The sequence below is a fragment of the Symphalangus syndactylus genome, chromosome 3, assembly GCF_028878055.3.
Source record: "Symphalangus syndactylus isolate Jambi chromosome 3, NHGRI_mSymSyn1-v2.1_pri, whole genome shotgun sequence".
Lineage (NCBI taxonomy): Eukaryota > Metazoa > Chordata > Mammalia > Primates > Hylobatidae > Symphalangus > Symphalangus syndactylus.
Window position 1 is genome coordinate 17,376,269 of NC_072425.2, and position 25,749 is coordinate 17,402,017.

The 25,749-nt window shown below is 48.0% G+C and overlaps 2 protein-coding genes and 1 non-coding gene across 9 annotated transcripts in view; 2 read left to right on the top strand and 1 right to left on the bottom strand.

Annotated features, from left to right (window-relative positions):
• The first annotated feature begins 63 nt into the window (after window positions 1-63).
• Window positions 64-3,812, top strand: RPL12 (ribosomal protein L12). Of its 2 annotated transcripts, XM_055271021.2 has the most exons (7): window positions 64-198; window positions 676-749; window positions 1,769-1,867; window positions 2,120-2,201; window positions 3,073-3,159; window positions 3,504-3,616; window positions 3,768-3,812. In XM_055271021.2, exons 1-7 carry the CDS (start codon window positions 162-164, stop codon window positions 3,771-3,773), a joined length of 498 nt encoding a protein of 165 aa, XP_055126996.1. In that variant the 5' UTR covers window positions 64-161; the 3' UTR covers window positions 3,774-3,812. The 2 variants fall into 2 exon arrangements, with proteins under 2 accessions (XP_055126996.1, XP_063492007.1); XM_063635937.1 differs by having other exon boundaries at window positions 3,504-3,812.
• On the top strand, window positions 2,866-2,995 carry LOC129479967 (small nucleolar RNA SNORA65). Its single transcript, XR_008656885.1, has one exon. It is a non-coding gene; the product is annotated as a small nucleolar RNA SNORA65 (small nucleolar RNA).
• A 1,421-nt stretch (window positions 3,813-5,233) lies between the features above and the next one.
• The window catches only part of ZNF79 (zinc finger protein 79), a 30,891-nt gene continuing 10,375 nt past the window's right edge, over window positions 5,234-25,749 (bottom strand). Inside the window, exons 1-6 of one of the 6 annotated variants that reach the window (XM_055271019.2) lie at window positions 24,587-25,107; window positions 20,911-21,019; window positions 20,651-20,739; window positions 14,311-14,437; window positions 13,524-13,619; window positions 5,234-7,485 (exon numbers count right to left, since the gene is read on the bottom strand). In XM_055271019.2, coding sequence (XP_055126994.1) covers window positions 6,317-7,485; window positions 13,524-13,619; window positions 14,311-14,437; window positions 20,651-20,683 — 1,425 coding nt within the window. In that variant the 5' untranslated portion in view covers window positions 20,684-20,739; window positions 20,911-21,019; window positions 24,587-25,107 and the 3' untranslated portion in view covers window positions 5,234-6,316. Of the gene's footprint in view, window positions 7,486-13,523; window positions 13,620-14,310; window positions 14,438-20,650; window positions 20,740-20,910; window positions 21,020-24,092; window positions 25,743-25,749 lie in introns of those variants that run through there. The other 5 variants (XM_055271017.2, XM_055271015.2, XM_055271020.2 and 2 more) reach the window with 5 other exon arrangements.

Genomic DNA, 25,749 nt, shown 5'->3' on the forward strand with positions numbered 1-25,749 from the left:
TGGGCAGTGACGACAGTTCTCGCGATAGCCGTGTTTTCCTGCCTATATCCGGCTTGTCCGCGCGATTTCCTGCCTCTCGGCTTTCGGCTCGGAGGAGGCCAAGGTGCAACTTTCTTCGGTCGTCCCGAATCCGGGTTCATCCGACACCAGCCGCCTCCATCATGCCGCCGAAGTTCGACCCCAACGAGATCAAAGTCGGTGCGTGCTCTAGTTGTGGCCGGGGCTGCGGGATGGAGCATCCCTCGGCCCCGCCGCCCGTGCAAAGCTTTCCCCGTATGGGGCTCTTAAAGCCGCTGCCTCCTAGAGGCCTTCCCGGTGCTGCGCTGCCCCGGCCAAGCCTCAGCCTTTCTGGGCCTTAGCTTCTTCACGTGTAGGTGGGGAGGGAGGACTGGACCACCTGTGGCGGCTTGGGAGCCCGCACGCCCTAGGGTAAGGCTTGTCTCCGGGCGTTTCGCCCCACTGGCCTGGGTTCGCGGGCGACGGGGCTCTCTCCACGCCTCCCCGGTGTGAGTTTCGGAGCTGCCCACACCCGAGGGAGGAGCGGGTGGCCCGCCTCGCGCTCTGTGCTGTTTCGAGAAGAGGCAGAGGGTGGTGTGTCCAGCCCCGGAAAGACGCTGAGAGGTCTGTGGCTCCGGGGCTCCCTCTGTAGAGACACTAACTCTTTTTTTCCCCCAGTATACCTGAGGTGCACCGGAGGTGAAGTCGGTGCCACTTCTGCCCTGGCCCCCAAGATCGGCCCCCTGGGTCTGGTACGTTATCCCCTCCAAGGGGCATTTTTTCACATTTGTTTGACTTTAAGCGCCGGCTCGTGGAGTCACGACTGTGCCAGAGGTGCCCTCGTGGCTTGGACTGTCACCCTCAGTAGGCCTGAGCCACCGAACTAGTACTAGGTACCTTAGGAAGGTCGTGCGTGAATAATCGAACCCGGTGCCTTTAAATTGTAATTAGCTCCATGTGTCTCCACTGCTGCTTTGGTGTATCTGCGGGGTGGGCCCAAGGGGGAGTTTTGAAGTTAGGAGTGGCTTAGTGACGTTGGGCAGCCAATATCTATTTCCTCGTCAGGAAGTGGGCATGGCATTGTTGGGAAGATTAAATGGGGTGTGGGTGAAGATCCAGTGAGCGTTTCCAGCTGTGTTGTAGATATAAACCTAGCAGTTAATGTGACAGGCTGTGTCTCATGCCTGCTGAGTAACTGCTGGCTTCCCCGTCATTCTGTCCTCTTGGATTTCCCTGAATTTCATTAGGCCTTTATTTAATCCTTGCACAGTGGTCCCCTGCCCCAAATGCTCTTCCCCATTGGTCTTTTTTAACTTGTATCTTAACTATTCTTCCTTGGTCGTTAGCTGGCACTTAAGGGACACTTAGCCTCCTGTTGAGGCTAAGGATTACTAGAGAAGAATTTCAGAGTAGCAAATAATCAGACCTCCATCCAGGAAGATGGACGTGGGTGGTCTGACATGGGAGCCTAGTATTTTGAAAGCTCCTTAGGTGACTCTAATGTCAGCAGGGCTGAAAATCCCCCTCCTTAAGCACATGGGCACTTAGGAGGGGGTCTAGGTTACATTGTGGCCAAGTCTGCACTTTACAGTTCTGGACAAGACAACCCCAACCCCCAGTTTATGCTATGGTGATATCTGTGCTCTGATTGAGAAGGTGCCCTTAGGTACTTGAGATAGCTTCCTTTGTTGCCAAGTGAGAAGTGGTGGGCAGGTTTCAAGGCCGTGGTTGGCCTCTGGACACCATGTTGATTACATGCCTTTATTTCTAGTCTCCAAAAAAGGTTGGTGATGACATTGCCAAGGCAACAGGTGACTGGAAGGGCCTGAGGATTACAGTGAAACTGACCATTCAGAACAGACAGGCCCAGGTATTTACTTGTGCTTGGTTTCGGGAGAGGAGGGTGGGGGGCGGACAGAGGTAGCAACCCTCTGGGATTCCTGAAGAGTATTTCTGCCACCAGAGGTGAGCTGAGAGTGATTTTACCTTGTTGGGGAGGCTTTGTCAAGAGTACGGACCTAGGGCAAAGACTTGGACAGTGTGTGGCCATGATTTTTGAGAGCCAGCGTGCACGGCAGTATTCACTGGAGGTGGAGTATTCACTCAAGAATCTCTTCTGCAGATTGAGGTGGTGCCTTCTGCCTCTGCCCTGATCATCAAAGCCCTCAAGGAACCACCAAGAGACAGAAAGAAACAGAAAAACAGTGAGTTGTCTTTTCCCTAGTTTGGTTTTGGTAATGGTTTGTGAGATGTTTGATATATGTGGCTGTATTTTCCCTTAAAGGAAACCTGGGGTTGACATGGGTATTGGGTGTTGATATGGTTAAGGTTGCTAGAGCCAGGTAGTATCAGAAAGTGCCATGTATGCTGGGTGGCTCACACCTGTAATCCCAGCACTCTGGGAGGCTGAGGCGGGCGGCTCACATGAGATCAGGAGTTCAAGACCAGCCTGGCCAACATGGTGAAACCCCATCTCCACCAAAAAGTACAAAAATTAGCCTGGTGGTGCTCGCCTGTAGTCCTGGCTACTCAGACGGCTGAAGCAGGAGAATCACTTGAACCCAGGCGGTGTGGAGGTTGTAGCAGTGAGCCAAGATCATGGCACTGCACTCCAGCCTGGGTGACAGTGAGACTCTGTCTCAAAAAAAAAAAAAAAAAAGTGCCATGTAGTGGAGTCCCTGTGTGGGGCAGGCCCCAATCAGTGCATGTGGGAAGATGATGTCAGCAACAATGACCTATAATCAGGAGACCACATACAGCTGTCAGGTACTGTGCAGTTTAACTGTCCCTGGCAATTTAAGCTTGTCATTTCTCTAAAACTGTTTCTGCCATGTCAGACTTGTGAAGGCTTGGTTTTGCCCTCAGCCACCCGCCACTGCACCTGACCAGGTCTCTGTTGGCTGGTGCAATCCAGTGGTGAGCTGATAGTAAATGCCAGCTTAGGAAACAGGGTTGTTCTTCATGTGGATGACTCTGTGCCGAAAGCATGGGAACAGCCTAGAAACAAAATGAAGGACACATGATCTGCTTTGGCTTCAGACTCTAACAAAGCTTTTGCTGTTTTCTCTTCTGCAGTTAAACACAGTGGGAATATCACTTTTGATGAGATCGTCAACATTGCTCGACAGATGCGGCACCGATCCTTAGCCAGAGAACTCTCTGGTAAGAGCAGGACAACGTGTAACCGCCGTAACTGTAGTTGTGTTTTCACTGAGTGATAACATTCTTCCTATTGAAGGGTGCTCAGTGAGACCCAAGATGGGGTGCAGTTTTCTGGGACTGAAAGAAAGGATGGATCGTAAATTGGGTGTGTTTAATCTGGGCATCAAGGACCCATGGAAGCTTTGCATTCCGGGTTGTGGAACTAGATGGAGCTCTATATTTTATATTAGGGGAGCAGGAACCTCATTCCTTCCATTGCCTGCTATGAACCCCTTCAGTATTCCCCAGTATCTGTGGATTGTGAGGGACTGAGCCAGCACCTCCAATGCCACCATTTCTTAAAGGAACCATTAAAGAGATCTTGGGGACTGCCCAGTCTGTGGGCTGTAATGTTGATGGCCGCCACCCTCATGACATCATAGATGACATCAACAGTGGTGCTGTGGAATGCCCAGCCGTAAGTGACATTTTCATTGTTACAATAGGGGTGAAAGGGGGGCCACCCAGTGTATTCACAGAGATAAGCTGGGAAGTTTTGGAAATGGTTACTGGTGGGGTGGGATAATCCTTTTAAACTTTTACTGATTTTTTTTTTTTCTTTCCCACAGAGTTAAGCACAAAGGAAAATATTTAAATAAAGGATTGTTTGACAACTGGTGGATTTTCTGGTGTGGCATCTTCCTTGAGGGAGCTAGCTCCTTTGTGGGGTGGTCAGTGGAGTCAGGGTGGCAGAACCTGTGGAGAAGTAACAAGCACCTTGTGGTGGGTAACAAAACTGCCCTGTATGGGCTGGGCTGAGCTCAGAAAGGAAGCCTTTCTTTTTTTTTTTTTTTTTTTTTGAGACAGAGTTTCACTCTTGTTGCCCAGGCTGGAGTGCAATGGTGCAATCTCGGCTCACCACGACCTCTGCCTTCCAGGTTCAAGCAATTCTCCAGCCTCAGCCTTCCTGAGTAGCTGGGATTACAGGCACGTGCTACCACGCCCGGCTAATTTTCATTTTCAGTAAAGACAGGGTTTCTCCATGTTGGTCAGGCCGGTCTCGAACTCCTGCCTTTGGCCTCCCAAACTGTTGGGATTATAGGCATGAGCCACCATGCCTGGCCAGGAAGCACCTTTTGTAGACTATCATGAAGCCTTTCCTAAGAAATGCTCTAACAGAAAACTGGAACACATGGGGAGTATAGCTCTCCATCCCTGACCAACTGAAGTTATGAGTGGGTTGGGGGCCCAGGACCCATTTTGCTAGCCATTCCAGTGCACAGCCAGGGCTCAGAACCACTGACCTGACCACTCTCCAAGTCCTGGACTAATCCTTTGGTCCTGTGAAAGTGAGGTTCACGTCATCTGTTGAAGTAACCGTAAACTATTACTCCAACCTTTTCTCTGAACTCACGTGGCTTAAAGTATTTTCTGCTGTCTCACCTTTCTCAAGTCTCATCTTCCCACAGTTCTGTTCCTTCTGATGAACTTTCTAGAGCCTGTATTCATCACTGCCTTTTGTTTTGGGATGAACCCTGAAGCACTCCTGAGCAGCTTGAAGCACTGCCTGGGAGAGGATTCTGGGTACTGGAGTAAAGGGAGTTGGAAGTTGTAGCCCAGAGAAATTGATTTCCCCTATATGACTCATTTCTTTGCACATTAGTTTTTGCCAGTGTCTCTAGGTCAGTGCTTTTATGTCACCTCTGGTTGGAGAACTGCCTTAAGTGGAAAGGACTAACTACCTGGACCCCCTGAGTTAGGGAGAGGATTCTATTTCGGATACAGTGGCTTGTGCCTGTAATCCCAGCACTTTGGGAGGCTGTGGCAGGAGCATTCCTTGAGGTCAGGAACTAAGACCAGCCTGGGCAGCATAGCCAGGCACTTTCTCCAGAAAACTAGCTGGGTGTGGTGGTGTGTGTGCCTGGCTACTTGGGATGCCGAGGTAGGAGGGTGCAGGAGTAGAGACTTCAGCAAGCTGATTGTACCACTGCACTCCAGCCTAGGTGGTGAGAGGGAGGGGCTGGCACAAAAGCATTCCACTGTCCTAGAAGGGACTACCAAGTCACCAAGGAAACAGTAAAGACAGTAAGCAGGCCAAAGGCAAAAATCTGGATCTCTAATACAAGGGGTACACAACTGTTCTCCATGAGGGAGGAGGGAGAATGAGGAGCCCGGGGCAGTTTATGACACCTGCCTCTGAGTCCAGCATGGCTGTCACACACCTCCCCATTCTCGGTGCTTCCTATTCTCCATGAAAAGGGATGTACCTCTCGGTTCATTAGCAGCACGCTCTACCCTCAACACCAGTAACCTCTGGGTGGGCTCTTTTTTTGTTAAGACGGAGTCTTGCTCTCACCCAGGCTGGAGTGCAGTGTTGCGATCTTGGCCCACTGCAACCTCTGCCTTCTGGGTTCAAGTGATTCTCCTGCTTCAGCCTCCTGAGTAGCTGAGATTATAGGCACATGCCACCATACCCAGCAAGTTTTTGTATTTTTAGTAGAGATGGGGTTTCACCATGTTGGTCAGGCTGGTCTCAAACTCCTGACCTTGTGATCTGCCTGGGTGGCCTCTAACAGCAACAAGCTCTACAAAGGCTGGGCCTGGCTGTGCTTTTCTCAGTTTTGGAACCAAGGAATGTTCCCCACTACTTCAAGGAGATTGTGGTATTTCATAGGTGGCTCTAGAATCCCTTTTCTCACTTGTATTTACACCTCCCGCTGCCCCAAATTTGATGGTTTTTCAATCATTTCTGGCCAATGCTCAGTTCTTTCTTTCACAACATTTCTCATCACTTCCAGGAGAAACTGCCAGCATTGCCCAAAGACTTGGCCAAGTTCTTTACTCATTGATCTGGTCATTTATGCCGAATAAACTCAGGTTTCTGGAATGCTTACCAAATAAAGTGCTTTGGCCCACTGTCTGAATAAAGGCAAACCTGCAATTTAATGGAGCCCTGGATCTTTTGATGATTACAGAAGGTGTTAGAGAGCTGGGCGTCCACACACAGCATGTGAAATAGTGGCTATTTATTGAAGGTGTTTTTGCATGTGGCTCTGGGCTGCAGACTCTAAGTTAGATGTCTTCAGATGCTTTGAAGCCTTCAGCATTTCTCAGATCCTCACCCATCTGTCCTGAGTTGGCATGTCCAGGACTCTCTCCACTTCTACCACGTTCCTAGTTACTCTCCGGTGTGGAGTCTCTGATGTCTAACGAAGGCAGAGCTGCACCGGAAGGCCTTCCCACACTCGTTGCATTCGTAGGGTTTCACGCCTGTGTGGATTCTCTGATGCTGACTAAGGGACGAGCTCTGGTTAAACGCTTTACCACACTCATTACACTCATAAGGTTTTTCTCCGGTGTGAATTATGTGATGTCGAATGAGGGCTGAGCTCTCACTGAAGAATTTCCCACATTCATTACATTTATATGGCTTCTCCCCAGTGTGGGTCTTTTGGTGGATTATGAGATTGGTACTTTGGCTGAAGGCCTTCCCACACTCGCTGCACTTGTAGGGTTTCTCCCCAGTGTGAGTCCTCTGATGGTTTGTGAGGTTTGCACTCTGGCTGAAGGCCTTCCCACATGCGGCACATCTGTAGGGCTTCTCCCCGGTGTGAATCCTCTGGTGCTGAATGAACGCTGCGCAGTAACTGAAGGCCTTCCCACACTCGCTGCACTTGTAGGGCTTCTCCCCGGTGTGAGTCCTCTGGTGGTTCGTGAGGTTTGCACTGTGACGGAAGGCCTTCCCACAGTCACTGCATTCGTAGGGCTTCTCTCCAGTATGAATTCTCTGATGCTGAACAAGAGCTGAGCAGTCACTGAAGGCTTTCTCACACTCGCTGCATCTGTAGGGCTTCTCTCCGGTGTGGGTTCGCTGGTGTTTGGTGAGGTTGGCGTTCTGGCTGAAGGCTCTTCCACATTCACTGCACTTGTAAGGTTTCTCTCCAGTGTGAATCCTCTGGTGCTGAATGAGAGATGAGCTCTGGCTGAAGGCCCTCCCACACTCACTGCACTCATAGGGCTTCTCTCCAGTGTGGCTCTTCTGATGCTGAGAAAGGGAAGAACAGTAACTGAAGGTTTTGCCGCATTCATTACATGCATATGGTTTTGCTCTGTGAGGTTTCAGGATTTCCGAGTTCTTGAAGCTCTTGGTGTGCGTCTCACATTTGCGAGGTCTCGCTTCCACGGGCACTGTCTGTTGCAGAGAGAGGACTGGTCTCAGATTGAAGGTCTTCTCAAGTTCACTGGTCCCGTGGTCTGAATCCCCAGGGGGCATCTCTACACGTGGGTCTTGGAATGAAGCTTCAGAAAGGGGTTGCTCTGGTGGTGATCCAGATATAATCTTCCAGCCTGGAAAAAAAAAATGAAAAGCTGTTGTGTTCCCTTGGTGGAAGGAATACCAAAGGCTGAAGGAGTCTGGCCAAGCTCTTACACACACAAGTTTGGTGACTCATCTTTTTTTTTTTGGAGATGGAGTCTTGCTCTGTCACCCAGGCTGGAGTGCAGTGGCGCAATCTCAGCTGACTGCAACCTCCGCCTCCTGGGTTCACGCCATTCTTCTGCCTCAGCCTCCCAAGTAGCTGGGACTACAGGTGCCTGCCACCACGCCTGGCTAATTTTTTGTATTTTTAGTAGAGACGGGGCTTCACCGTGTTAGCCAGGATGGTCTCGATCTTCTGACCTTGTGATCTGCCCGCCTCGGCCTCCCAAAGTGCTGGGATTACAGGCGTGAGCCACCGTGCCTGGCCGATTTTGTATTTTTAGTAGAGATGGGGTTTCAACATGTTGGTCAGGCTGGTCTCGAACTCCTGACCTCAGGTGATCCACCTACCTCGGCCTCCCAAAGTGCTGGGATTACAGGTGTGAGCCACCGCACCCGACCGTTTCCTTGAATTTCTATACACAGTCTTCAACCAGACTGCTTGGGTTCAAATCTGGGCTCCACCTCTTACGTGCTCTGTGACTTTGGGCAACTTATGTAATCTTTTGAAACCTTGGATTTATCACCTGTGAAAGCAGCTCCCTCATAGAATCACCGTGAGGATTAAATGAGTTAAGACACATAAAGGACCCAGAATGGTAGTTGAGACACAGTAAGTGCTATCTGCGTGGTTCTTGTTATCCTGGACCTTCTCCTTATAAACCATCCTAAAGCATTAAGTAGGCTTCCCTCAGAACTGCAAATGCACACCAATGCCCCCAGTCAACCAAGAGCACAGAGGCCCCCATTGCAGGCTGAGAGCGTCTCTGTGTAACTTGGAGTCCGATCATCTATGGGTTTGACAGTTTTTGAAAGCAGACCATCTATTTGAGTAAAAAAATACAAAAGGAGAGGAAGAGTGACAAGAAGCCATGGGAAGAAGGGGCAATTCAGAGGACCACGTGATGCTCACAAATGGCCTGTCCCTCAGCTCACCTCTCTGGAGTGCTGGCTCCAGTAGAAGACTGATGACATCTCAGGCCTGACACACCCCAAACAGAGCTACTGATCTCCCTTTTAACCCAGTGCCTTTGTTAATCTTCCTACTTACCCAACTGTTCAGGCCAAAACCTAGGGTCATCCTTAATGCCTCCTCCCCTACATCTCACATCCAATCCACCAGCAAGTCCTGTTGGCTTTAACACCAAAATATGTCCTGACCCCTCTCTTACAGGCCACCATCACCTCACATTCCCATGTCTGCAAAAGCCGCCTCCTGACATCCCCGCTCCCATGCCTGACCCCCGAATGTCCATTCTTCACATATAATGCTGAATTCTTTTTCATTTTTTTTCAGCAGGGTCACTTGCCAAATGCTGAATTCTTTTAAAACATAAATCTCATCCCTTCCCTGCATCAAAACTCTTAATAATGGCTTATTTTCTTAGGTGACTAAAACCCAAATGCCTTACCATGGCTCCAGTGCCCCCGCACAATCTGTCCCCTGCACACCACTCTTCCTCGTGTTTACTAAGCTCTGGCCACACAGGTCTTCTAATCCTTAAGCAAGCTCATTCCCACATCAAGGTCTCCACATATGCTGTGGCCCAGAATGTTCCTCTCCTAGGTCTCCTCCACACAGCTGGCTCATCCCCTTCCTTCAGATCTCGGCTCCCATGTCACCTCTAAAGAGTCTTTCCTCTTCGTCAGCTCCCAAACAGCTCCCTCCCCTCTATTCCCGACTCGGCCTTGTGCCCCACTCACTAATCCCTTGCGCCACTTTATTTTCTTCAAACAACTCATCACCATAAAAAGCAGATTAGTGGATCGGGCGCGGTGGCTCACGCCTGTAATCCCAGCACTTTGGGAGGCTGAGGCAGGCGGATCACGAGGTCAGGAGATTGAGACCATCCTGGCTAACACGGTGAAACCCCGTCTCTACTAAAACTACAAAAAATTAGCCGGGCGTGGTGGAGGGTGCCTATAGTCCCAGCTACTCGGGAGGCTGAGGCAGGAGAATGGCGTGAACCCAGGAGGTGGAGCTTGCAGTGAGCCGAGATTGCGCCACTGCACTCCAGCCTGGGCGACAGAACGAGACTCCGTCTCAAAAAAAAAAAAAAAAAGTAGATTAGTTATTGTTTGCTCAGTTTATGTTCTTCACGAAGATGTAAGCAGAGACTATGTCCTCATCCACCCTCAACAAAGGGGATACATATTACCCATGGCAGCTAAAATGATGCCAGATATGTACCAAATGCTTAAGGCACATTTGCTGTTTGATGAATGATTCAATGAATCAGAATGAGTAGAACTGGCCAGCAGGGTCTGCGAAAGTGTTAACACCCACCACAGAAGTCCCTAAAGTGAGCAGCAGGGAGAATGGCAGTTTCAACTCCTGGGTCTGTCACTTGGGAGGGGTAGGGTAGAATAACCCAGGGCCCAAACCCAGCCCTCGGAGGCACAGTGATGCCCAGGACATGCTGTTAGAGCAGAGGCCATGTTGAGCTCCTCTAATAGCTAGAGTGCAAACTTGCCCCTGGCGACTTCTGTTCACTATCATATAGCTTACATAACTCTACAGCTGACAACTTTTTTCATATATATGTTAACTGGTGAAATAAGAAAGATTTTATCATCTACATTTTTCATATATGGAAACATGACTACATAATTCAGTGGTGTGTCTGGAATCCATGTAGTTAATGCATGGCAAGCAGGGATTGTGAGTATGTGTCTTTCATATTCACTGAGATATGAGATATACGTGTATATGTATATGTGTGTGCATTGTGTGTGTATTTCACCCACAGTTCCTGGTTCATAACTCCCATAGCCACTGCTACAGTCTTTCTTTTTTTTTTTTTGAGACAGAGTCTCGCTTAGTTGCCCAGGCTGAAGTGCAATGGCACGATCTTGGCTCGTGGCAGTCTCTGCCTCCTGAGTTCAAGCGATTCTCATGCCTCAGCCTCCCAAGTAGCTGGGACTATAGGTGTGTGCTACCACGCCCAGCTAATTTTTATATTTTTAGTAGAGATGGGGTTTCCCTATGTTGGCCAGGCTGGTCTGAAACTCCTGACCTCGGGTGATCTGCCCAACTCGGCCTCCCAAAGTGCTAGGATTACAAGCGTGAGCCACTGCGCCCAGCCATTGCTACAGTCTTTTGTTAAAATGTAATAGCACTTTAGGCCTCGGAAACAGAATCTCTCTCTCTCTGACCTCCCCCGCCCTTCTTTCACCTGCCCAAGCAGGACTCTAATCTGACTGTGGGCCATATGACCCCCATTCCAGAGAATATCCTGCCCCATACCCTGGAGGAAGGAATGCTGCACAGAGGCCGGGAAGAATCTGCACAGACAGGCTCTGCCAGGTGTCCCCACTCAGTCTACGGTGTTCAGTCAGGCGCTTTCTGTCCAATCTTATCTCAACATGCTGTCCGTGTTTCAATCATGCCTATCCAATGAATCAAAGGCCCAGGAGGGCAGGGTTTAGAGAGCTTCCAGAGAGCTGAACACATGGAGGCTCCTGCAGGGCGGTGGTCCAGGGAAGGCATGAAAGCTCCCTGCACCTTCCCCACCCCTCATCCCATGCATCTCTTCATCTTCATCTTTTCTAAAATAAGTGCTTCCCCAAGTTCTGTGTCCTTTCTCTAATAAATTAATATAATCCAAAGCAGCGTCGTGGGAACCCCAATCTGAAGCCAGTGTAGTTCTGGAGGCCTGGACTTGCGACTGGCGGGAAGGGGCAGGGGGCGCCTTGTGGGACTGAGCCCTCAACCAGTGGGATCTGATGCTATCTCCAGGTAGATGGTGTCTGCTTGCTTGGTGTGTGGGGGAAAACCTCAGCCCTCTTTGCTGACGGAAGTCTCCTATGTTGACTCCTGCTGTGTGTAAGGGCAGAGGTTGTGGTTTTCCGCTCAGGGGCACCCACACCAAGAGCTGCTTCTACTGCCCTACACTGCTGCCTCAGAGCACCTTCTTGGTGGAAATGCCCCTTTCCAACTCCTGTTTCTAAGGATGTGATGATTTTAACCTTTGGGGCTACTGTACTGGGGTGAACAGTGCCCCCATATCATGTCCACCTCAAAGTACAGAATGTGTCTGTGCTTGGAAACAAGGTCTTTGTAGATGTAGTCAAGCTAAAATGAGGCCATACTGGATTAGGGTATTTTAATGCCCTAAAAAGAAGGAAATGCAGACACAGATCGAGAATGCCATATGATGACGGGAACAGAGATTGGCGTGATGCAGCTAAAAGCCAATGAATGCTGAAGATTGCTGGCAACCACCAGAAACTAGAAAGAGGCAAGGGAAGATCCTTCCCAGAGCCTGCAGAGGGAGCCCGGCCCTGCTGACACCTCAGTTTCAGACCTCTAGCCTCCAGAACTGTGAGCGAATCAACTGCTATTGTTTTAGTCCACCCAGTTTGTGGTTATTTCTTATGAGAGCCCCAAAAAACTAATACAGCGACCTTTTCAGGGTCTTGAACCCCTCTGAGACTATGATGAACACTCTTCCCAGAAAAATGCCATTGTTCCCCTCGCCACTAAACACTGCTCTCAATTTCTGAAGCTCCACAGAGGACTTCAATCCTCTGTATAGACTGTATAGAACACAGAGATGCCCAGGCAGCGGGGGCCTTGGGAGAAGGAAGCAGCAAGGCCAGGGAGGCTTCCTGCCACAGGCAATGTCAACAAGCATGAGTGGTGCTGGCCATGCCACGAGGGTGAGGTAACATGCAACAGGCTGCTTAGAGGATGGTAAGATGGGAAGGAGAAGAGGCAGCCCCAGGGAACCATGCAAAGAATGCTCCAGGGGCTTTGTGCCCATTGCCCTATCAGCAGCAATAACTTACAACTTAAGAAATAAAGCGACAAATAGACAGGCTGCCTCTTTTTTTTTTTTTTTAAGACAGAGTTTCACTCTTGTCACCCAGGCTGGAGTGCAATGGCATGATCTCGGCTCACTGCAACCTCTGCCTCCCAGATCAAGTGATTCTCCTGCCTCAGCCTCCTGAAGTAGCTGGCATTACATGCGCCCGCCACCACACCCAGCTAATTTTTTTGTATTTTTAGTTGAGACGGGGTTTTACCATGTTGGCCAGGCTGGTCTTGAACTCCTAACCTCAGGTGATCCACCTGCCTCGGCCTCCCCAAGTGCTGGGATTACAGGCATGAGCCACCATGCCCAGCCCAGGCTGCATCTTTAGAAACATGTCAAATGTTGTCACCTCAAAGTGGTTTAATTCATTTGTACCTTTGATGCCTTAAGTCTCAAACATCAAGTGACTGGGTCCCCAGGGAAAAGCTGCTGAGGCCCTGCCAGAGGTGGCACCAGGGCAGAGGCTGAGAGAGATGAGGGGAGAGAGCAGCTGTACATGGGTGGTAAGAGAGATGCAGTGGAAACTATGGTCTCCTTTCCTTCTGTTTTCCTGGAGTTTCTTAGTATCAGCCCTTTGGAAAATTCTGGCATGGCCACGCAGTGAGAAAGGAGGAGCAGAATGAATTAAGGGGCCAGATGGGGTGGCAGCAGGAGCTGTGACCTGGCAGCAGGCCATACCCAGTGGCATGGGTAAAGGTGGCACCTAGGCTCCTCAGTGAGGGAGACCCCAAGCAGGGAATGTGCCAGCAAAGATGACTCTTGCTTCCCAACAATAAGGAAGGATACTCTTTAGAGGCCTGGAACATCACACATGCCCCCAAACACCTCCTGGCCCTGGGAGCCTCCATAAGGATGAGGTGAGGAAGAGTGTGTTTTAGAGGCAGACAGAGCTTGCTTCAAATCCCAGCCTTGCCACTATCTAGCTGTGAAGCTTTGAACCAGTGAGCCAGCCTCTCTCAGCTCCATTTCCTCATCTATAGAATGGGGGTAATAGCACCTCACAGTTGTTATGATAATCAAATGCATTCATGTGTGATTTAAAGGCGCTTTTGCTCCCAAGACTCCCACTGGCTAAGTGCTTGCTCACGTACCTGGAGAGGGACTTCGCAGGTCTTCGCCCTCCAGCATCCATGTGCCTTCCCTTTGTTCCAACTGGGAGTTCATGCCAGGCTGGGAAACTGGAAGTCCTATTCAACGGGAAAAAACAGGCTTTAGAAATTGTAAGTAAGTATGAACAGCCACCCAGAACTCAGGGGAGAGCAAGCAGGCCAGTCAGACTGTTCATTTCATTCAGCCAACAAATACTTATTGAGCACTTACTTGGTGCCTGCACCAGGGGCTATAGCAGTACATAAGAGACATGGTGCCAAGGTCTTTTTAAACATCCTTTTAATTTTAGAGGCAGGGTCTCATTGTGTTCCTCTGGCTGGTCTCAGGTGACTGTTCCACCTTGGCCTCCCAAAATGCTGGGATTACAGGTGTGAGCCACCTCACCCAGCCATGCCAAGGCTACATAAAACATTTCTGGAAGGAGCTAGGAAACAGCCTCAAGGAGGGGTCAAGCCAGGGAGCTAAGCTAAACTCACAAGTTCCCAATTTAGGAAGATGGAAACGTACTGAACATAGAGGAAGTGACCTGAGGGTTACCCCACCCCTCCTGCAAAATGAGAGAATGGGGAGGTGTAGCCTTGGGGAAAGCAAAGGGAAACTGCCTATTTGCCAAGTGGGCATGCAGAGACCTTCCCCAAGAGAACAAGAGGAATAAACACCATCCCTCTGGTACATCACAGCAGTCAGAAACCCCTTCATACTGGAAAGCAAGTGCCACAGATTTTCAGAATTGAGTGATTCTAAATCTTAAAGAAATAGTTTCCTTACCTAGTAGGACAAGGTTCCTGCACTTTCCTGGTATCCCCTCCTTGAACTTGTCCCGTGGAGTAGACACGAGGCACCTCCACCCTTTCTGTGCAAAAGCTACTGTCACACTGCTGAAGAATGTGGATCCCTGAAAAAACAGGCACATTTCATCTTGCCAGTGGCCTTAGGATCTGGGGTGATAGGGGTGGTTAACGTTGGCAGTTTTGGGGGAGCTGGAAAAGAGTCTTTGAAAAGATTCAGGTCTCTGGGTAGTTGAAGAAAATGGCCAGGTGCGGTGGCTCATGCCTGTAATCCCAGTGCCTTGTGAGGCCAGGAGGTGAGGCAGGCGGATCACTTGAGGCTAGGAGTTCAAGACCAGCCTGGCCAACATGGCAAAACCCTGTCTCTACTAAAAATACAAAAATTATTTGGGCGTGGTGGCACATGCCTGTAATCCCAGCTTCTCAGGAGGCTAAGGCAGGAGAATTGCTTGAACCCAGGAGGCAGAGGTTGCAGGGAGCCGAGATCACGCCACTGCACTCCAGCCTGTGTGACACGGCAAGACTCTGTCTCAAAAAACAGAGAAAGCATTTATTGATCACCAGCATTGCAGTACCTAACACTATGATAATTTGACACACACACACACCACTGTCTATTGTCTTCACACATTTATAATTCTGGTAGACTTTATGTATAGAGTGTGTGTGTGCGTGTGAAGTAACTGGGCAAAAATCAATGGGCGCTTGGGACTTGAAGAGGTAATATAGAAAGAGCAAAATTAGAATGTGAGTTGATACAGTAAAGAATCAGGTACAAATTATCAAAGAAATGTGAAAGATGAATTTTCAAAACATTTAACAAATATTTCTGTGAACGCAGATATCACCCAGTACAGCAGGGGAGCCAGGTATGAGCACAATCAAATGTAGCACGAGTCAAAGAAATAGACAGACAAGTTGCCAGGAGAACAGAAAGGCGGGGAGGGAGGACCACAGAGAGAAAGCAATTACTGAGCTGGCTTTGAAGGAGAAGGTTCCCGGATGGAGCAAGAGAAGGCTATCCAAGGCAGGAGAGGCACCATGAGTAGAAGCATGGAGGCGACACAGTCCTCGTATGTTTAGGAAATGGCAGGCAGTTTGGGTGAGGGGATGAAGAGTGGCAGAAAGGTTGTTGAGGTCAGAATGTAAAAAGCCTTGAATCACTTGATAAACGTGATGCTTTTATCCCTCAGGCAACAGGGAGCCGCTGGAAGGCAACTGTGTCTTGAGATGGAGGCATGGAGAGGTGGTTTTAAGAACTCCAACGGTGTCAGTGTCGAGTTGAGAGAGGATCCTGCTTGAGGAAAGGGACTAGATGCAAGGCCAGAAATGAACTTTGTGAGAGAAGAGCTGAGAATGAATTGAAGATGTTTCCTGCTTGGAAGACCAGACAGATGACAGTGTCATCACAAAGAGAAGAAACATGGGAAGAAGGGGTCTGTTAGCAAGGTAACTAGTTTGTTTTGGGGCCCACAGAGTTTAAGGTGGCCATAGGAAATCCAGGTGCAGATGTTCTATCACAGGTGAAAACACGGATCTGGAGTTAGGAGACTCTGGGCAGGAGCTGTAAGGCACACAGGTCAGCTGAAGAGCTCATGTAACAAAGCGGCACCTACTCTATGTAATGCATCCTCTGCTAGGTGCGGGGCGGGAGGACAGGGATAGCCAGATGGAAAGGGAAGAAACCAATCAGGAGATAACACACGGTATTAACCTAAGGCAGAAATCATCTCCTGGTCAGGCCCCATAGGAACCTCAAACTCAACAAAATGCAACAGAGAAACCCATCTTCACCTGCTGTTCCTTGTCTGTTCCCAGCTCAGGGAATGAGGCCTCTGTTCACCTAGCTGGCCAAGCCAGCAACCTGGGTGTTATCCTCTCCTTTCCCCCAGCATCAATCCCTATTGATTCTTCCTCCTAATATCATGAGAAGTCACCCGTTTATTTCCACTCCCCTACCACTGCCTTGCAAACCAGCAACAATTTCCATATTGGAACCAGTCTCTAGGCCTCTGATTTTACCTGCTCTTCCAGTCCATTCATCACACTGAGAGGTACATTCAGTGGAACAAAGAGGGTCATCTTTTAAAACGAAGAAATATTTATGCTGGGCACGATGGCTCATGCCTGTAATCCCAGCACTCTGGGAGGCCAAAGCAGGTGGATCACCTGTGGTCAGGAGTTCAAGACAACCCTGGCCAACATGGTGAAACCCCATCTCTACTAAAAATACAAAAAACTAAAAAATATTTAAAATCTTTGTGTAACTTCAAAATAATCAGGAAAGTAATATCCATTATAAAGATATAAATGTCATGAACCAAATAACAAAGAAATATATAATACGTAAAGAAAAAGCTGCAGGAAACGCTAAGAGAAATTTAGAATATTAGGGTTTTGAGAGATGTTAAAATAACCCAGTCATTGACAATCAGCCCAAAGTGAATAAACAACAAAAAGAATAAAGATATGGAAGATGGAGCAATTTAATAAGGCTGAGCTGACAAGAGCTATCAAACTCTATACCCTGCAATCAGACTGTGCTGGCATTTTTTGTTGACAAGAGACACAAACTCCATCCTCATAAAGCACAGACCAGCCAAATGGGCAGATAAAGAAAGCAAAATAATAATTTTGGAATATCTAAAAAAAATAAAATACACAGCCAAAAAATCTCAACGTAAACAAGGAAGAAGGTGAGTTAAGGATTCAACTCAAGAAGTTAAAAAATGAATTTTTGGCCGGGCATGGTGGCTCACGCCTCTAATCCCGGCACTTTGGGAGACCGAGGCGGGTGGATCACCTGAGGTCAGGAGATCGAGACCATCCTGGCTAACATGGTGAAACCCCGTCTCTACTGAAAATACAAAAAAATTAGCCGGGTGTGGTGGCAGGCGCCTATATTCCCAGCTCCTTGGGAGGCTGAGGCAGGAGAATGGCATGAACCCGGGAGGCGGAGCTTGCAGTGAGCCGAGATCGCACCACTGCACTCCAGCCTGGGCGAAACAGCCAGACTCTGTCAAAAAAAAAAAAAAAAAAAAAAAAAAAAAAAAAGAATTTTAAAATAAACCTGAGGAAAGCAGAAGCAAAAGATTAATAAAGAAAAAAATATATTAATAAAGGGCAGAACTGACAAGGAAATCCAAAAGCAAACTTTAAAAACGAAAATAAATAGCTAATTACCTAGTCAAGAAAAAAGGACAGTTCCTACTCTCATAGGACTATGTGAAAGAAACAATGTGTTAGAGAGCACTGCACTGGGACAAAAACAGACACGTAGATCCAGAAAGGAGAACCCAGAAATAAAGCCACACACCTCTAACCACCTGATCTTCAACAAAGCCCACAGAAACAAGCAATGGGAAAAAGACTCCCTACTGAATCAGTGGTGCTGGGATAGCTGGCTAGCCATATGCAGAAGAGTGAAACTGGGCCCCTACCTTTCACCGTCTACAAAAATTAACTCAAGATAGATTGAAGATTTAAATGTAAATCCTTAAACTATAAAAACCATAGGAGAAAAACAAGGAAATACCCTTCTCGACCTTGGGTCTGGAAAAGAATTCTTGGCTTAAGTCCTCAAAAGCAATTGCAACAAAAACAAAAACTGACAAGTGGGACCTGACTAAAAGAGCTTCTATACAGCAAAAGAAACTATTAGGGCCAGGCACAGTGGCTCACACTTGTAATCTTAGCACTTTGGAAGGCCAAGGCAGGAGGATCACCAGAGGTTAGGAGTTTGAGAACAGCCTAGCCAAAAAGGTAAAACTCCGTCTCTACTAAAAATACAAAAATTAGCCAGGTCTGGTGGTAATCCCAGCTACTCAGGAGGCTGAGGCACGAGAATCACTTGAGCCTGGGGGGCTGGAGGTTGCAGTGAGCTGAGATTGTGCCACTGCACTCCAGACTGGGTGACAGAGTGAGACTTTGTCTCCAAAAAAAAAAAAAAAAAAAAAAAAAAATGAAAAGAAAAGAAAAAGCAACTATCAACAGACTCAACACACAACTGACAGAATGGGAAAAGATATTCAAAAGTTTGCATCTGACAAAGGTCTAATATCCAGAATCTATAAGGAACTTAAAGCAACAAACAAAAAACAAACAACCACGTTAAAAAGCAGGCAAAAGACATGAGCAGACACACTTAAAAGACGTATAAGTGGCCAAAAAAGAGATGAAAAAAATGCTCATCATCACTAATCATCATAGAAATGCAAATCAAAACCATGACGAGATATTCTCTCACACCAGAAATAATGGCTAATATGAAAAACTAAAAAATAACCGATGCTGGCAAGGCTGCAGAGAAAAGGGAAAGGTTATCACTGCTGATGGGAAAGTTAACTAAATTAGTTCAGTCACTCCGGAAAAACAGTTCGGAGATTTCTCAAAAAACTTAAAACAGAGCTACCATTCGACCCGGCAATCCCATTACTGTGTAAATATTCAAAGGAAAAGAAATCATTCTACCAAAAGATGCATGCATGCGCATGTTCCTCGTCGTGCTGTTCACAACAGCCAAGACATGGAGTCAACCCAGGTGCCCGCCAATGGTGGTCTAGATAAAGAAAATATACACGTGGAACAGGAAATGCATGTGGAATACGATGCAGCCATAAAAAAATGAAGTCATGTCCTTTGCAGTGACATGGATGCATCTGGAATCCATTATCTTAAGTGAATTAATGCAGGAACAGAAAACCAAATACCGCATGTTCTTATTGATAAGTGGGGAAGCTAAACACCAAGTATACATGGACACAAAGATGGGAACAAAAACCGCTGGGGACTACTAGAGGGAGGAGAGAGGAAAGGGGGCATCAGCTGAAAAACTACCTATGGGGTACTATGCTCCCTGAGTGATGGTATATCATCTGTACCCCAAACCCTGGCATCACATAATACAACCATTTAACAAGCCTGAACACGTACCCCTGAATCTAAAATAGTAAGGTGAAATTATTTAAGAAAAAAAAAAAGAATGTGTTAGACATGATTTGATAGAATACGCAGTGAAATGGGAGAATGTTCATCGAATTCTGATGAGTGGAAATAAAAACATTACTGAGCAGAATAAACCCACTTTGGGAAAAATATAGAAAAGAGAGAATATGACCTGGGCACAGTGGCTCACGCCTACAGTTCCAGCACTTTGGGAGGCTGAGGCAGGTGGATCACTTGAGGTCAGGAGTTCCAGGCCAGCCTGGCCAACACGGTGAGCCCCATCTCTACTAAAAATACAAAAATTAGCCAGGCATGGTAGGGCGCACCTGTAATTCCAGCTACTTGGGAGGCTGAGGCAGGAGAATCGCTTGAACCTGGGAGGTGGAGGTTGCAATGAGCCGAGATTGTGCCATTACACTCCCGCCTGGGCGACAGAGCAAGACTCCATCAAAAAAAAAAAAAAAAAAAAAAAAAAAAGGAAAAAGAAAGAAAAGAGAGAATATGACTGAGGACACAAACCAAAATGTTAGGTGCCATCTTTCTGTGGGATTAAGAGTGATTTTTAACTTTTTGTGTTTTCTCTATTTTCCAGGTTTTCTGTGGTGAACATGAATTACTTTGTTCACCGCAGAAAACTTGTAAAAAACAAAACAAAACAAAACCAACAATGACGGGGTGGGGTGGCCCACACCTGTAATCCCAGCACTTTGGGAGGCAAAGGCTGGAGGATGGCTTGAGCCCAGGAGTTCAAGACCAGACTGGGCAACATGGCAAAACCCTAACTCTACAAAACTTAAAAAAAAAAACAAAAAAAGAGTTGGGCATGGTGGCACGAGCCTGTGGTCCCAGCTACTTGGGAGGCTGAGGTGGGAAGATCGCTTGAGCTCAGGAGGTCGAGACTGCAGTGAGTCGTGATTTCACCACGGCGCTGCGTTCTAGGTGACAGGCTGAGGCCCTGTCTCAAAAAAAATAAAACAGGCCAGCCACAGTGGCTCACACCTGTAATCCCAGCACTTTGGGAGGCCAAGTCAGGCAGATCACTTGAGGTCAGGACCTTGAGACCAGCCTGGCCAACATGGTGAAACCCCATCTCTACTAAAAATACAAAAAAATTAGCTGGGTGTGGTGATGCGTGCCTGTAATCCCAGCTACCCGGGAGCTGAGCAAGAGAATCACTTGAACCCAGGATGTGGATGGAGGTTGTAGTGAGCTGAGATCATGCCACTGCACTCCAGCCTGGGCGACAGAGTGAGACTCAGTCTCAAAAAATAAAGAAAGAAAGAAAACAAACAAATGACAACAAAAAACAAGCCAACCCTATCACTAATATTAGGGGTGAAGAAAAGGATGCCTTCCAAAGTTAATTTCCAACTTACCCGGGGCCCAGCTGTGAGGAGACCAGCAGCCATTCCTTCCTCTCCTGTGTTTTCCTCTTGGGGAAGGGCAGGGTCTGGGGAAGGCAGTACTAGAGAAAGAGAAAAAAACTAATAAGGTTAAAAGCAGTTTATGAAGTCACCAATTCTCACTGTGAAGAGGGGACATAGCAAGTACCAGGGCACGTGGGCTGAATCTGCAGACCTGTAGTGTGATGTAAATTTCTCCATTCCCTCCTACCTCAGAAATTCCATCAACTCACTCAGATGTAGGGAGGCATTAGAGTGTTCACAGACTCTCAAGTATCCATGATCTACCACTCAGCAGCAGTGTGCAAATCACGTAACCTCTCTAAGTCTCATTTTTCTCATCTGCAAAATGGGGATGATAATCCCTTGTAAGGGATAATGTGCTGTGAAGATTAAAGGAACATACAGATAAAGCAGTCAGCAAATGCCCAGCACATAAGTATACAGTTTAAAGAGATTATCTATTGCCTAGTTCTTTGGAGAAAGTGACTCTGCAAATTTAAGGCATTTGCTTAAATGAAAAGAAGAGGGCTGGGCAGAGAGTCTCACTTCACACCATATATAAAAATTAACCCCAAATAGATCAGAGACCTAAAGTTAAGAAGTAACTCTTGGCTAGGTGCAGTGGCTCATGCCTGTAATGCCAGCACTTTGGGAGGCTGATGTGGGCAGACTGCTTGAGCCCAGGAGTTCGAGACCAGCCTGGGCAACATGGCGAGACCCCGTCTCTATTAAAAATACAAAAATTAGCCAGGCTTGGTGGTGCGTACGCATAGCCCTAGCTACTTGGGGGACTGAGGTGGGAGGATCGCTTGAGCCAGGGAGGTCGAGGCTGCAGCAAGTTGTGATCACACCACTGCACTCCAGCCTGGTTGACAGAGTGAGACACTATCTCAAAAAAAAGAAAAAGGGGTAGAACTCTTAGAAGAAAACCATACATCTTTGAGAGGTTGGATTAGGCATTGATTTCTTAGATATGACACCAAAAGCACAAGCAGCAAAAGAGAAAATAGGTAAGTTGGATTTCTTCAAAATTAAAAACTTTATGCTCCAAAAGGCTCTGTCAAGAAAGTGAAGAGGCTGAGTGAAATGACTCACATCTGTAATCACAGCCCTTAGGGAGCCCAAGAGTTCGAGATCAGCCTGGGCAACATACTGAAACTCCGTCTCTACTAAAAATACAAAAATTAGCCGTGGTGGCGCACACCTGCAGGCCCAGCTACCTGGGAGGCTGAGGTGGAAAGATGGCTTGAGCCCAGGAGGTAGAGGTTGCAGTGACCTGAGATCACACCATTACACTCCAGCCTGGGCAACAAAGCAAGACTCTGCCTCAAAAAAAAAAGAATTTAGTTATTGACTGGGTACAGTGGCTCACACCTCTAATCCCAGCACTTTGGGAGGCTGAAATGCTGGCTTAGCACATAATTTTCTGTTTTTTTTTTTTTTTTTTTTGAGACGGAGTTTCGCTTTTGTTGCCCAGACTAGAGTGCAATGGCACAATCTCGGCTCACTGCAACCTCCACCTCCCGACCTCCCGGGTTCAAGGGATTCTCCTACCTCAGCCTCCCGAGTAGCTGGGATTACAGGCGCGCACCACTACGCCCGGCTAAATTTTTTTTTTTTAGTAGATGGGGTTTCACCACGTTGGCCAGGCTGGTCTCAAACTCCTGACCTCAAGTAATCTGCTTGCCTAAGCCTCCCAAAGTGCTGGGATTACAGGTGTGAGCCACTGCGCCTGACCCTACTAAATTCTTAAATGGGCAAAAGATTTGAACAGATATTTCTCCAAGCAAGAGATACAAATAGCCATTCCCTACGTGAAACTGAACATCATTAGTCGTTGGGGAACAGCAAATGAAAAGCACAATGAGAGAACACATCACACCTACTAACATGACTATAATAAACAAGATGGAGAATAACAAGTGTTGATGAGGGTGTAAGGAAACTGGAAACCTCATACACTGCTGAGAATAGAAAATGATGTGGCCACAGTGGAAAAAGTTCAGCAGTTCCTGTGAAAGTTAAACAGGGTTGTATGACGCGGTAATTCCACTTCTAGGTATGTGCCCAAGAGAAATAAAACATACACACACAAAAATTCATTGAAAAATGGATACACAAAATGTGATCTCTCCATACGATGGAATATTATTCTACCATAAAAAGGGATGAAGTACTGACGCATGGTATAACCTGGATGAACCTTGAAAATGATGTGCTAAGTGAGACACAAAAGGTCACATATTGGCGGGTGGATCGCCTGAGGTCAGGAGTTCAAGACCAGCCTGGCCAACATAGTGAAACCCCGTCTCTACTAAAAATACAAAAAATTAGCTGGGCGTGGTGGCGGGTGCCTGTAATCCCAACTACTCAGGAGGCTGAGGCAGGAGAATCGCTTGAACCCGGGAGGCGGAGGTTGCGGTGAGCTGAGATTGCACCATCGCACTCCAGCCTGGGCAACAAGAGCAAAACTCTGTCTCAAGAAAAAAAAAAAAAGTCACATATTATGAGTCCACTTATTTGAAATGTCCTAGGCAAATCCATAGTGACAGAAAGTAGATTAGTGGTTGCCAGAGACTTGTAGAGAAATGAGGGACTGGGGAGTGACTCCTAAAGGCTACGGGGTTTCTTCTTCAGATAACAAAAATGTTCTGGAATTAAACAGTGATGGTTGCAAGACTGTGAAAATACTAAAAACCACCGAATTGTTCACTTTAAAAGGGTGAATATTATGGTACGTGAATGATATCTGAATAAAATATAGATCTGGATCCTGATCTTAGGACAGACCTTCTGTTACTGAGAGTTATCTAACGTGACAGCCCTTCCTTTCCTCTTTTGTAGTATGGGGAAGATGACGACCCATCTGCTCTGCTTTCCCGGGTCTCTGGGAAAGAGAACACAAAATACTGGATGTGAAATTGCACTCTCTACTCTTCAAGTGCAAGACCAAACATAAGGATCTCTTGGCCAGGAGCAGTGGCTCACGCCTGTAATCCCAGCACTTTGGGAGGCCGAAGCCAGTGGATCACTTGAGGTCAGGAGTTTGAGACCAGCTTGGCCAACATGGTGAAACCCCGTCTCTATTAAAAATACAAAAATTAGTCGGACGTGGTGTCGGGCACCTGTAGTCCCAGCTACTCAGGAAGCTGAGGTGGGAGAATCGCTTGAACCTGGGAGGCGGAGGTTGCAGTGAGCCGAGATTGCGCCACTGCACTCCAGCTTCGGCGACAGAGCAAGACTCCGTCTCAAAAACAAAACAAAGCAAATATAAGGACCTCTTGATCTTGGGGACAGCACCAAATTCTGGATGTAAAATTGCACTTGTAGAGTAACAGACCAAATACAGTTGATCTAGGGGTGAACAGCAGAGGTGTTGGTGGTTAAGACTTAAAAGAGGTTGCCTGCTTACACATTTGTTCTGTACCACATTCAGGGTGCTTTCAAAAGTGTTATTTCATTTGAGAATTACAATTCTCAGAGGTAAGCAAAGTAGTTAACGTTATTTTGTCCTTTCTTCCATGGAGAAATACAGGTTAAGAGAACCTGTGCCTTCTAATTGCAAATTCCCCTGTCCTCCACAACTTCACAGTCCTACTGGGCTGGCCTGCCCTCAAACTTTCCCGGGCTTCCAAGCATCCCTGGCTGCTTCGAGAAGGGCTAGAAAGAGAAAAGCGACAGAGAAGTCCTCAGGAACCCACTTCTCCTACTCTCCACTGTCATTGGTCCATCAGGCAGACTGGGGTACGTGGTACAATACTCAGAAATCACGCAGGTCTAAGGTCCTCAAACTTTTTTGACCCCCGAATTCTTTACTCAAAAAAGGACTGTAGGGGGCACATGTTCTCAGGATCTCCTGGGGCTGTGTCACGGGCAAAGAAAGAAAAAATGACTGTCTCCAACTACCTGTAGGAGAGATAAAGAGAGTTCTGATCCGGCTCACACAGCGGCAGTCGTGGGCAAACGAAGCAGCAGCCGATCTCTTGACGATCGCTCCCTCTACCACTCCTCACCTCCTTCCTCCAGCATTTGAGTCCCACCTTGCGCCACAGCCTCCCAGCAGTTCTCCGGACGTCAGGGTCTATCTACAGCAGCCCCCACCCCGTTCTGCAGGGCTGCTCTGACGGTTCCCAGGCTGGACTCTTCCTCTCCAGCCTCTCCCCGTAGAGGCACGGTCTGATCCTGCGGTGCTGGGTCGCGGGAGCCCGGACTGGGCCTGCCCAGCCGGGTGTTCTACTTCGTCTCCCGAGTCACAGCCACTCTTTGGCTCGGCCTCAAGCAGGACGCGGTGAAAATGCCGCTGCTGGCTTTCTGAAAAACGATTGGCAGCTGGCAACTGTCAACAATCGACGGGCAACCGCGAGAGCTTAAGAACCACTGTCCAAGTACTGCCCAGCGCCAGGTCCTTGCTCCGGCGCCAGAGGGACGCGCCTGATTGGCGCCACTTCCTGTCATGCGCACATGCCCCGCGGCGACCTCACCGCGGACTCCATTTCCCAGAAGTCGCCGCGGGCCTGTTTCTGGCCAAAATCGTTTTCATTCCTGCCGCCAGATTTGTGATACACACACGCTCAGGGATTGTACTTCCCAGAGAGGCTTCCGCCTGTGCTTGCTCCCAGAATCTGTTATCCAGCGTGCTTTTTTGTTGCACACGTGTTTATTTTATTTTATTTTATTTTATTTTTTTGAGACGGAGTCTCGCTCTGTCTCCCAGGCTGGAGTGCAGTGGCGCAATCTCGGCTCACTGCAAGCTCCGCCTCCCAGGTTCACGCCATTCTCCTGCCTCAGCCTGTCCGAGTAGCTGGGACTACAGGAGCCCGCCACCACGCCCGGCTAATTTTTTTTTTTTTTGTATTTTTAGTAGAGACAGGGTTTCACCGTGGTCTCGATTTCCTGACCTCGTGATCCGCCCGACTCGGCCTCCCAAAGTGCTGGGATTACAAGCGTGAGCCACTGCGCCCGGCCACACACGTGTTTAAAGTCCACCAGAATCCAACGATACACGGAGCCTCGAGGACAGGAAGCGGCTTGGCCGCGAAGGATCCTGGGAACGCTCGGCTTACGCGGGC